Consider the following 13,119-nt stretch of genomic DNA (forward strand, 5'->3'; position numbering starts at 1 on the left):
CTCATTGTTTCACAATTCCTAATTTCAGACAAAAAAAACAAGAATGCAGGCATTCTGACAAATAATCCTCGGAGCATCCATGCAGAAATAGCTTTTCGGCAACTCAGAGGGATAAATCTCTCTCCATCTCTTTTATCACATCAGAGTATGGCATCTCCAACTGCACATATGTACCAGAGCAACCCAGATGAGGGAAGGTAAAACTATTCTGTTTTAATATCATTTCTCATCATTAAAAAAACTCCCCAAATTTGCTAGTCATGTATAAAAATAAGAAATATTATTATATACTATTATTTACTGAGAGCTGGAAAAAACTGTCAGATAGCATGAGGATTCTTCTCCCACATTCACCAAACTTTCCCAAAGTCCTGTGTATTTACATAATAATTCAAAGAGGCTTAGAAATGGCTGTCAAGGTAGAATAGTGCTCACCTAATGCTTATATAAGGGAACACTGAAATAAACACTTATAATTGCACTCTCCCAAGTCACTTCTCATTAAATATGCAAAGCAGTTCACTTATATTTTGAACAACAGATAAATTCAATTCTGAAATCACAAAGACCAAGAATTTTGTAAATACTTCAAGCCTCTCCTCTGGTCTGGCCCTAGCCCTAGGCCAGCTCAGTGCCTAAGAACCTGTTACTTCTCATTAAGAATCCACTCTGTTGCTCAACACCTGTCTACCTAGATTCCCAATTCTTACCTGTCTCCGGGCTTCTTTGTAGCCAAGCTCCAATTCATCTATTAATGACCTACTCAGCAGCAGATCTAGCATAGGCCTGGCTCTTGCTATACTGACTTCCCTGCTGAGTCCTCAGGATAACCTGATTTAGATGTCCAAGAATAGGATCATTTTCTCTGTTGTACTGTCTTTTTAAAATTGAACACATATAAAATACAGAAATTATTTACTGTAGAATTACTTTAAATTAGCTGATCCATTAAGAAAATAAGTCATGATTATTTGACTCATAAATATTTTATTTCCGACAGAATTCCTGGCAGCCACTTTCCAGGATCAAATCGAATGTAACTGCTTAGAGAAATGAATATACACCAAGAAACCTATTTCTGTTTAGTAGTTGTACAAAAACTAGCAGACAGTGTTGGTGAAAAAAATATCTAAGATAATTATGTTACTTATTTTACTGAAGCACTTCAGTTCCATAAGAAGATAATCTAATCTCTATCACCCTGGTTGAATTTTATTTAATATCACCTCTCTTAAACTTTCGTTATGGTTATCTTATTCATTTGAATTTCTGTATTAGAAAAATCATGAACCATTATATCATACAATTTGAAAAGATAGAAGTGACATAAAACAAAGTCCAGAGAATCAAATATTTAGTCCTGGTATTGGAAGCATTTAGTTACAAAATCTTATTATGGCCTGTCATGTGAAGATACTAAGAAAAGATAATTCTAGTAAATAAGCATATTTTATTTGTTGAGTATTTATTTATTTGGAGTTACCTAAAACTAAATCATATATTTCTTATTAAACACAACTATTACTAAAGCAAGTTGAGCTTTGCTCAATGAACTACAAATTAGTTTTTTAGGACCATAATTGGAAAAAAATATCCTTAAACCAGATCTGCCCTAAGAATTCTTTAGCGATGCAAATTATGGGCCTCAGTAGTACTTCCTGAAGGTGGCTAACTGTCAGTGCAACCAGGCATTCATGCTCTAAGAATAAAAAAGTACTATTTCAAATATAAAATTTGTTAATTGTACCCATAGTAATATAATTTTACAAGCAGTTTTAGGCTAAAAAGGAACACATGTTCAAATTGAGTGGACACATTTAAATTTGAAACCCTTAATAATTATTTCACTGAAAATAATTACGCTGCATAGTACTAGGACAGATCACAAATAAATCAAATATGTTTTTGAATTTCATTGTTTTATTAAACACAGTTCTTTAAATTAATGACTAACTTGCCAACCATATTTTGATATAAGTGGGCTCTATGATTCATGAGCCCATTTTCCAAGTATTGGTTCAACACTGCATGTAGTTTTCATACTATTTTAGATGTTCCTTACATGAAAATAAATTTTTACTAAAATATTTATATTTTGTAATCTATCTGGAAATAGGCTTAAAGATATTTTGGAAACTAATTCCAATGTGTATGCAACAATTTGTACCTTTTCCTCTTTAAATGTTGTATGTTTGTGATGTAATCATGTAATATTTAAAATTTCAAATCTAATACAGATTGATTTTATACTTCTTAATGTGTGGTTTTTAAACAACTATTACTCTTCGGTGAAAATAAGATCCTTTGTTTAAAAAACAACTATGCAGTTCTTAAGATGTCCAGAAGATGTCTTTGTTGCCCTTTAGTTTTGACAACTGCTTTCCTTACAGTGCTCTGATGAGTGTCTGCTCTTCTGTTACTAACTTGGTATCATCGGCTTTTTTTCTTTCATGATTTTGTATAAATGAAATACTGAATATATGTTGCTTTTGTAATGACAATTGTCTTTTAAAATAATAAACTGGATGGGAAAAATAAGAATAATTGGCTTTCCCTAGAGAAAAGGAATTTTCAAGAATTAGAAAAGTATAAAGCAGGAGGAACAGGAAAACAGGAAAGCAGGAAAAACATAACTCATTATTCAACATCCACTTAACATTTAGCATATTTTCTTGTAGCCATATTTCCTATGCATTTGTAATATATTTGAGATCTATCATTTGATTTTTATGTACTACACACTGTTAAATTCTGAGGTATCTTACTATTTCTATTATAAATTTTTAATTACATCTGAATTTCTTCTTGAAAGTAAATTAATTTGTAATACATTTTTTTTTTTAAATTTTTAAAGGGGGGGAGAAGAGAGGAGGGCCAGAGAGAGAGAATCTTAAGCAGGCTCCATGCTTAGCATGGAACCCCATGCGGGGCTCAATCCTGAGATCATGACCCGAGCCAAAATCAAAAGTCAGACGCTTAACTGACTGAGCCACCCAGGTGCCCTGGTAATACAGAATTTGATAGTAACACTAAAAATAATATTAATATGTATCTAGGCATTGCTAGGTACTCTCCAGAAAACAGACATAGATCCAACCTTTAGAACATTTTAATATAACTACATGACAAATAATTTCATATAAAGTAATGAGGGGGATGATTACTAACATAATTTACACAGTTCTGAATTTTTTTTCTGCCATGAGAGCAGATGACACTGACATGATAGAGAACGTACTCCCCTGAGAATGCCTAGATGGGTTAAGCCACTGGTTATGTGCAGTTCATAAAGCAATAGTTATAACTTCATTCCTTTCCTGTTCAACAAAACAAAACAAAAATGTAATTGAACATGAGGGATGTTTTTATAGGAATGACTTTAGATCTGTGCTAAATAATTCAAGTAAATCATAAACTGAGGAATTTTAAGTTATAGTTACAATTATTTGTAACATACTTCACAACTGATTATGACAAAACAGGCAAATAGTGCTTTAAATTTATAAACCACTAGCCCATACTTTACATGGTTTATCCTAATAACCCACTCTATGAAGTAGATATGACATGTATGGTCTCCATTTATAGATAAAGAAACTGGCTTGAGGAAAATATATCATACCAAATCCTAGATTTTTTTCAACTCCGAATTCATTACTTTTTCAATTACTACAAGTGAATCGACATTTAATTATTACCAATGTGCTATGTAATCAGCTGTTGTAGAGCCCTAATGTATGTAAAAACTGTAAACTATTTATTCATTCTCTTCCAGTGTATTTAGCTTAGGGAAAATGCATAATTTCTACAGTAAAATTAGTTCTTTGCTCCCAGCAAATGTCCTGATAGATTTATTTTGTATGCAGTCATATGTATGAATATACGACTTGTTTTAAATTAAAAACAATTCCACAAACAACCTGGAAAGCTAAAAATTAGGGCACTTTATAGATTAGGAGCCTACAACGCTGAACTGAATATAGACGATGTCAACGTGATCTTCTGATATCTATGTATGAATATTGACTATAATAATTATTCAATAATAATTTTATTATTTACTTCTCTTTTTATAGTTCTAAACTTCTCTGATTGTTGGCACAAAATTAACTATGGTTGTGAACATATTTTTGCCTAGAATATTTAGTGTGTACTGTGTGTGTATGTTTGCAGGCACCCATGGCCAGTTTTAAAATAATCCTTATATTTAAGTAACATGCCATTTCACTGTTTATTCATATCTGTCATACATTATGAGAAGTGTTTGTTTTAAAACATCAGATCTTATTGTTAGTCATGCTTTAGGCTCTTAGCTTCAATTAAATGTTACTTATATAAAAAGAAGTAAATTATTTATAGTTCTGTAAGAGTAGAAACAAGCGCTGATGGTCAAGTTCTGTTGGTTTTTCAATGAATCTGATCAAATCAATCCTTTTTATGAGATAGAAACTGGCTGGTTTTTTAAATTCCTATAATACTTAGAGCTTCTGGATGACCTCCAAGTGCCTACCTGCTTTTCTTATTCATCTCTCTGCAGTTGCCTTCATTATTGAAATATTTTTTAAGATTTTTATTATTTTTTTAAGTAATCTCTACACCCAACGTGGGGCTTGAACTTATAACCCCAAAATCAAGAGTCACATGCTCTACCGACTAAGCCAACCAGGTGCTCCTATTGAAATATTTTTAAGGAAAAACTATACAAATTACAATTTTAGTTCACAGTTGCCTTTAAGAACTAGGTCAGCAAGAAGAACACAGTTATTTTTTTAGTAATATTTTCTTTCTAGAAGTTTTTATTTTATAAAAATATGAATTATAATATACTTTATTACTTTTTCTTTCATTGATGAATAAAAATGTTTTGTAAGCTGGGCGCCTGGGTGGCTTAGTTGGTTAAGCATCTGACCCTTGATTTTGCTCAGGTCATGATCTCAGGGTCGTCAGATGGAGCCCGCATCAGCCTCTGTGCTGGGCGTGGAGCCTGCTTAAGATTCTCCCTCTTCCTCTCCCTCTCTCTTAAAAAAAAAAAAAAAGTTTTACAAACTACTGAAAAGACATTTCTCAAACCAAATTTGTGCATTTTTTTAATCTTAAAATTTTGTTTTGGTGAGGATTTTTCCTTATAATTAAGATAAAATGAATGATTTTATAGCCAAAACATGAAATGCTGTAACCTGAAAATAGAATATTCAAAGGAACTCAGAAGTAAAGTAGCTTTGAAAGTGGTGATATCTGAAATCAAATTATTGATCATTTATGTTTCATTTATTAGGGCTTACCTTAACCATATGGTCTCTTAGGGACATCAAAAAGCCAATTCATCAACATCATCATTTTCCATATAAAATACATGTAATTCTGAAATGCTAAGTTTAAAATTAGAGATTTTTCTTTATATTGTATTATTAAAAATAAGAGTATTTCCATAGGCTCTGAATAAAATTCTAATTAACTTACAAATGTTTAAATATATTTCATACCAGAAGAGTTACATTTGTTAAACATTACAAAGAGGGAAAAAAAGGTTAGTGATCATCTTACTATTTTTGTAAACCATTTTTGGTTACATTTATCCTAATAAAAATATCTGTATTTTAAATAGAAAAAAATAAGATTGTGTGGTTTAAAAGCTGTAGATTTTAATCATGGACCTGCATGTTTTATATCTTGCTTACTGTAAAACATTTTTTTCTAGAAAATGTTTTAGATAATTTTAGCCATTTGGCTCTACTATTTGTTCCATCTTTAATTATAACATAATGCCCCCTCTACCATTTCTCCCCTCCCCAAAATGTTTTGCAAGTATGTTTCTCAAAGAACAACCAAAAGAGGCTAATCTGTAAAAAATATATCAATAACATTTTTAAGTTTCCAATTATTTCTTATTTCTTCCCATCAATTTGGCTGAAAACAGGTATTTACAAACACTGGTAGCCTACTTTCTTATGGTCTTTCACTTTTTTATGAAGTGCTTTAAAAGAGTTCAATCAACCTTAATGGTGCATTTTTAGTTAAGGAAATAGAATAGGGAGAAGTCAATTTGAGCTCCCAGATGAACAAGTGTCTTGAGAAAGAATAGGCATAAATGGGTTTAGAAAACAGAGAGAGTAGGAGTAAAATGCAGTGAGCAGAGCACTCAGAGAAACCACACACAATGGAAAGAATAAAATACTGCAGAGCTTTTTAAGCTACATACAATTGGAACAATGGACTTGATCCAGCCATCTATGTTAAACTGTTAAAAGGTGAAAAGCAAGCTGGAATTCTATAAAGAGTGTTGAGGAACAGTAGAATGGAGCGCTTTAAATCTAAAAAGAATGAATGCAGTCATTCAATAGGATAGAAATGAAGTCAAAATTGGCATATTTCCCTGGTTAATTTACCTTGTGAAGGACTCTGTTCAGTTTAGGTATTAAGCCATTATTAGCAACAATATAGTCTGTAAACTGCCACCTTTGGAGTTTTTAAAGCAACAACATAGTGTATATCTGTGAATTTCATATGCACATACCACATACACATACATGTAAGTAAAATACAACATATAGATCTCATATAATTGTAACAATTTAATATTGTAGTCTACAGCAATCAGTACACTATATACATCAAACTTCCCATTCTTCAAAAACAAAAAAGGCTAATTTAGAGTTAGTGGCAAAGATGAAAGTGTACAATTATAAAAACTTAAAAAAGAAAACTGATCTCAAATAACACATGTAACTCAGAGAACAGAATACTGTGGAATGATTGAATGGCATAAATTTTTTTAATTAGCTGGCAGTCAATCAGAAAAGATTTTTTTCACATTTTGGGAAAATTTTTATTGAATGAACTGATACACTTTCCTTCTTTAGTAACTAGAATAAAATTTTATTTTCAATGATTTATAGTGCCTCAGGGTGACAGTTGTGCATGATTCACAATTTTACAGAAATGTAGCTGAAGAAAGTATATAGAATGTGTCCTGTAATGTTTTGAATGAAGGTATATCAATGGAAACACATCTATAACATCTATAAATAGAAACTGAGTAAGACTAAAGTCCAAACATTTATTAATGTTAACAGGTTGAGCTATTAGCTTTCAAAAAGAATGTTAGCCATATACTGGGGCATTGGGGTGGCTCAGTCGGTTAAGTGGCTGCCTTCGGCTCAGGTCATGATCTCAGGGTTCTGGTATCAAGCCCTACGTCTGGCTCCTTGCTCAGCAGGAAGCCTGCTTCTCCCTCTCCCTCTGCCTGCTTGCCATGCCCCCTGCTTGTGCTCTCTCTCTCTCTGTGTGTCAAATAAATAAACAGAATCTTCAGGAAAAAAAAAAAAAAGAATGTTAGCCATATAATCATCATCCTTTTTTTGTTATTAAATGCTTTAAATATTTATTTATTCTCTTTAGACTTAGTATTAACTACGAATATTGACATTATCAAGGATTTAAACAACAGCTACAACAGACTTCAGCAACAGTGAAGATTTCCTAGTATCACAGAACTGTTTCAATATAATGCTAATTTCAGGTTTTTTTCAGTGCATTGTAAGAAAATAAGAGGAGAAATATGTACTTAAAACATGAGTATTTCAGTTAACTTAAATATTTAGAAAATAAATCATCAAAAACAGTTATTAAGGATAATAAAGGCCAAATTTAATTTTTAAAGAGCTTTATTTTCATGGAGGAAACAAAAAATGAAGAAAAAAATTAGTTTTTGTTGGAAACCACTTTTCTCTTGTAACTCCAAAAGTTAAGTAGTTGTTTCTAATATTAATCCTGCATATTTTTTGATCACTTTCAATTATATTCAAAAGATCAAAAAAGAATGCTATTATGAGCCTAGATGAGGAAAATCAAGTGAAAACAAAGCAGAATATTGGTATCTAAAGTAATTTTATTCATATTTGGTTATAAATAAGTTTACCTCCCTTACTGGATCTTAAACATTTAAGTTATTTTATCTTGAGATCAGTTATTAATATATACTGTTTTGTTTCCCACTGAATTTTATAATTTTATTTATTATGTTTATGATATTTGGAGGGGAAAGAACAAAAATGATTTTTTAAAAAATTCTAAAATCTACTCACTAATTTAACTGATGGTATAATATTATAAAAAATATTTAAAATGTATGGACTTATAAGTTTTTAAAAATTGATACTATTCCTTTGATATATATCACTTTTTCATCTGTATGTGTGATCAAGCTTACCACAGCTAACTGGCCTATATATTATTATTTTCTAAAGATTTTTATTTATTTATCTGAGAAAGAGACAGAGAGAGCACGTGTACACACAAGTGGGGAGATGGGTAGAAGCATAAGGAGAGGGAGAAGCAGACTCCCCACTGAGCAGGGAGCCTGACATGGGACTCGATTCCAGGAGCCCAAGATCATGACTGGAGCCAAAGGCAGATGCCTACCTGACTGAGCCACCCAGGCACCCCTAAATGGCCTACATGTTAAAGAGGTAAGCACATGAATAATGTTTTGGCAGAGAATAGAGGATACAAAAGTAACAAAAAGAATGACATAAATCAAAGAGCTGTCCTCCCACATAGATCACTTCTATTTCATGACATTATACTCTTACTGTTCTTTTACACTTATAAAGGATGTATACCTCACCATCTGGGAGACCAAAAACTCAATTATATACCATTATCAAATCTTCAATATCAGTATAACAAAGAAAACAGTATCAGAACCAACCCCAAGATCTGTGAAATTATTTCCCCTAGGAATTACAAACTTAGAAGACTTCAGGGACCTGCCACATAACCTAAATGAAGGAGACCAGATAAAAGAAAAATTAACAGCCAGAAACATAATCAACTGTACTTTTACTGAAATAAAATGTGCTAGTTTCCATTTGCCCTTCCAGATCTACTCTACACCTTTCCCTGCTTTGTGATTCTAGAGAATGACTCATGGACAACATCTGCCAGGGTTCTTTGTCCCTCTATCTGGCAGTTGGGTTTAGCCAATGGAAGACACTGGCAGTCTATCAAAGAGAGGGAGAACAATAAAATTTAGGCTTTAGTAGTAACTGTATTCCTTTATAAGGGCCCCAGCTACTCTTAGGCTCTCCTAAAACTCTCTGGATTCTAGCAAACTCCCTCCTTTTACACTTCAGGCCTAAGGCTGTTGCAAATTTGTAATGATTCACCAATGCTGGTCTTTTATAATTCATTACTCATCTGGTTTGGAACTGACACCTGACACCTTTTTCTTCTACAGCAAGATGTTAATGTGAGGTTGGAGTTGATTGCAGCATGAAATACAGACTTCAGTTCTGGGAGCCATATTTTTAAATTAGTCTCATGGCCAAAAAAAAAAAAAAAGAAAAGTGTTCACAAATACAAGAACTTTAATTATGGATAAAATCTTTCATAGTAGTTTTTACATATTACTCCGGCAATGTCTATAGAATTCTGGTATTCCAATGTCACCTTATTTAATTTTCAATTCACTAAATTCCATTTATAACTATTCATTCTCTTGAGGGACATCTGGGCTCTTTCCATAGTTTGGCTATTGTGGACAGATGAATGGATAAAGATGTGATATATACATACAATGGAATATTACTCAGCCATCAAAAAAAATGAAATCTTGCCATTTGCAATGACATGGATGGAACTAGAGGGTATTATGCTAAGTGAAATAAATCAATCAGAGAAGGAAAATTATCATATGATCTCACTCATATGTGGAATTTAAGAAACAGGATCATAGGGGAAGAGAGGAAAAAATAAAACAAGACAAAATGAGAGAGGGAGACAAACCATAGAGACTCTTAATTATAAGAAACAAACTGAGGGTTGCCAGAGGGGGGGTGGGTGGGGGGATGGCGTAACTGGGTGATGTACATTAAGGAGGGCACATGATGTAATGAGCACTGAGTATTATATAAGACTGATGAACCACTGAACTCTACCTCTGAAACTAATAATACATTATATCTTAATTGAATTTAAATAAAACATTAAATAAATAAGTATAACCATTCATTCTCATTATCAGTATTAAAAAAACTAACTGCACAATTAGTTCATATTCATAAAGTTTGAAATCATGTAAACATTGAAATCTAGTCTTTTACTCCATATATTTAGAGGTGTCATACAGGCCATCACTTGTTTTTCTGGAAATTAATTTCAGCCTAGGTAAGGGGGCCAGACTACTCCTTGTCAAACTCGCAAAGATAAAATTTCTCTACAATTGAGTAAAGTAAACCATATGTCTGTGTAACTACTAGTGGATGTCCTTCCAGAGGAATTTTCAGAGAATTTAGATGTAATATCAGCCCAAAAGGCTGTCCTTAAACCAATCTTCATTTGTGATCTGAGCCAAGAATTTTGTGGATCATTTGCACAAATCAGTTTTCCTGGTTGAAAAAACTCTCTTCAAAACCGTGCTTGACTAAGCACCAAACCAATTGTGCAGCACAGCAATCTACAGTATTGTGCATCCAGTTCATTTAAGCTCCCAGCCCCACTCCACCCCCAACTCTACTATGGATTTTTTTTTCCCTCGATTGTCGGTAATTTACTATTTTGGACTGAAAGCCTAAAGAATTCTTTTTCTTCATTATTAAATCTTATTAACTATAGCCCTACGCCATGCTCCAGAATTTTTCTGTTTCCTTTATTGTCAGCCCATATTTAAAGTTTATGGTTAGGTCCTTCTCTGTGGTTGTTGATGGTGATTTTTTTTTATTGTTTCTGTTGTTGTAGTTGTTAGTTATTTTGTTAGAAATTGGGGGACAGTGATTCATTCACCTATCTAGAAGTTCTTACATGAAGATTTTCATGTCTTTCCTAAACACAAAAAAGTAATTCATGTACAAGTTTAGTGTCTAAAATACTGAGTAAAGCTGTATAAATTTAAAGGGAACCTAGTGTATTAAAGATTGGTTTTTATCAAGGTAGGTAGAAATAAAACGAGCTTGATTAGTAAATTCAAGAAGTGTATACATAGAAACTTTGAGGAAAGTTAGACAAAATGGGAAACCCAACAGAAGTAAAGAATGTTTTGCATTTTTTCAACCCAAGGAATAAGAAAGCTAAGGATACTACCTACCAAGGATTAAGGTTTTGGTAAAGCCTCATGACTACTTTTGGTTGTCCCGGCAATGGGAGCCCCACCATTTGAAAGTGGTATTACAATGAAAACAAACACAACCAAACTCATGCACATGAAGTACATGAGAATTAAAGGCAAAGTAACTTACGGTCTCACTAGCTCTATCTTGGGAAAATGTCTGGGTGTTAAGTTTGAGAGCGTTTGTGCTCTATATAATCAGATAATGTAATCAAGTGTGATGTACCCATAGTAAATTATCCATTGTACTTATGGCAATCACAACCTGGAAGGTTTTTACATTGAGAAAATGAAGGAGCTTATTATCTTCCTGTCGAGTATAAGACGGCTGGGGATTTAGGGAGTTCTAGCTCTTTGTCGTTTACATAGCTTTCCCCATCCTCTGCTATGGACCCAGGTTTATTCTGCACAAAGAGAAAAGTGGGATTAGAACTAAGAGTCAACACAGGAGTTCCTTGCTCCCATCAAGAATCATACTGACCCCACAAATAAATAGAGATAACTGGATTGTACATCTGTGCTCTTCTCTGCAAAAGTAGAAAATGCCACAAATTATTTAACATTTGCACACAGTTTTTCCTGTAACTTTCATAAACATCTCCACCATTTCTTTAACTTACTGATGAAAGGAATTTCTAATCAGGTTCACATTTACAAATCTTCGTTACTAATCAGAGTACATAATTTTCTCCTGCACTCAACAGACTGTGTGGCATAAGAAGAAATCTATTCGGTCTTTATCCCTGGTTTCTGACACAAAGCTCCTAAAACCCTTGGAATTTTCTGAGTGATGAGTATCTTTTGTCATTCATAAGGAGCCCCTTTAAAGCACACCTGAGTTTATGTTAATGAGTTGACAAAGAGTGGGGCTTCTAGATAGCATCAGGATGGAACTGGTCACCAGAAAGACGGAGTGATTAGAGGGTTAGAACTTTCAGCCCCACTCATGACCTCTGGGAAGAGGAAGTGGGGTAGAAGCTGGAGATCACAGCCCTGTAACAACTCTTCATGATAAGCTTCCAGCTGTTACACAATCCGCATGGCAGGATGGTTGGCCCACCCCAATTTCATAGGGACAGAAGCTCCTGCACTAGGGACCCTTTTGGACCTTGCTCTATGTACCTCTTCTTCATCTCTATCCTTTATATCTTTTATAATAAAATGGCAAACATAAGTAAATGTTTCTCTGAGTTCTGTGAGCCACCCTAGCAAATTAATCTAATCTGAGAAGAGGGTTGTGGGAACCTCCAATTTACAGCCAATTAGTCAGAAGCACAGGTAACAACCTGAACTTGAGGCTGGTATCTGAAATACGGCCAGTCTTGTGAGACTGAACTCTCAACATATGGGATCTAATGCTATCTCCAGATAGATAGTGTCAGAATTGAGTTAAATTTGTAATACACCTAGTCAATCTACTAAGAATTGGAGAATTGCTTGGGGGTGTGGGGAAAAAACACATTGGAACATGTAAAGAATACTGATGACTGTGGCAAAATACCATGGGTAATCATCTATGGATACTAAAATTAATAGAGGGCAGTATAACCAGGATATTAGAATGGCCTCTAAGATTTCCCACAATGTATTTTAACTACAAATAGAAAAATAGTAACTTCACAGTGGGAAAACCTGGTAAATACCACTTTAAGTGATCAGAGTTAACATCACCAATAATAAGATGTATCAATACCCTGATATGATGCACTGATAGTTCTGTGGTATTCTTGCCAAAAATACATAAACTGATCATGAGAAAATATCAGAAAGACCCAAACTAAGGAGCATTCTACATATAACTGGCCAATAACTCTTCAAAAGGGTCAAGGGCATTGAATAATGAAAACAGAGGAACTATAATAAATTGGAGAAAACTAAGGAGACATAACAACTAGGTGTAATATATGGGATTCTGGATTGGATCTTGGACCAGGAAAAGGACGTGAGTGGGAAAACTGGTGAAATCTGTTAAGGTCTGTAGATTAGTTAACAGTATTTATCAATGTGAAAAGCTC

General features: G+C 33.4%; 1 protein-coding gene across 1 annotated transcript in view; it reads left to right on the top strand.

The window, feature by feature from the left end:
- The window catches only part of LRRC9 (leucine rich repeat containing 9), a 119,005-nt gene extending 117,798 nt beyond the window's left edge, over window positions 1-1,207 (top strand). Inside the window, 2 exon segments of the mRNA XM_032405233.1 lie at window positions 1,001-1,046; window positions 1,048-1,207. Coding sequence (XP_032261124.1) covers window positions 1,001-1,046; window positions 1,048-1,120 — 119 coding nt within the window. The 3' untranslated portion in view covers window positions 1,121-1,207.
- The last annotated feature ends 11,912 nt before the right edge of the window (window positions 1,208-13,119 follow it).

Source organism: Phoca vitulina, unplaced genomic scaffold (genome assembly GCF_004348235.1).
Source record: "Phoca vitulina isolate PV1807 unplaced genomic scaffold, GSC_HSeal_1.0 scaffold7, whole genome shotgun sequence".
In the NCBI taxonomy this organism is placed as follows: Eukaryota; Metazoa; Chordata; class Mammalia; order Carnivora; family Phocidae; genus Phoca; species Phoca vitulina.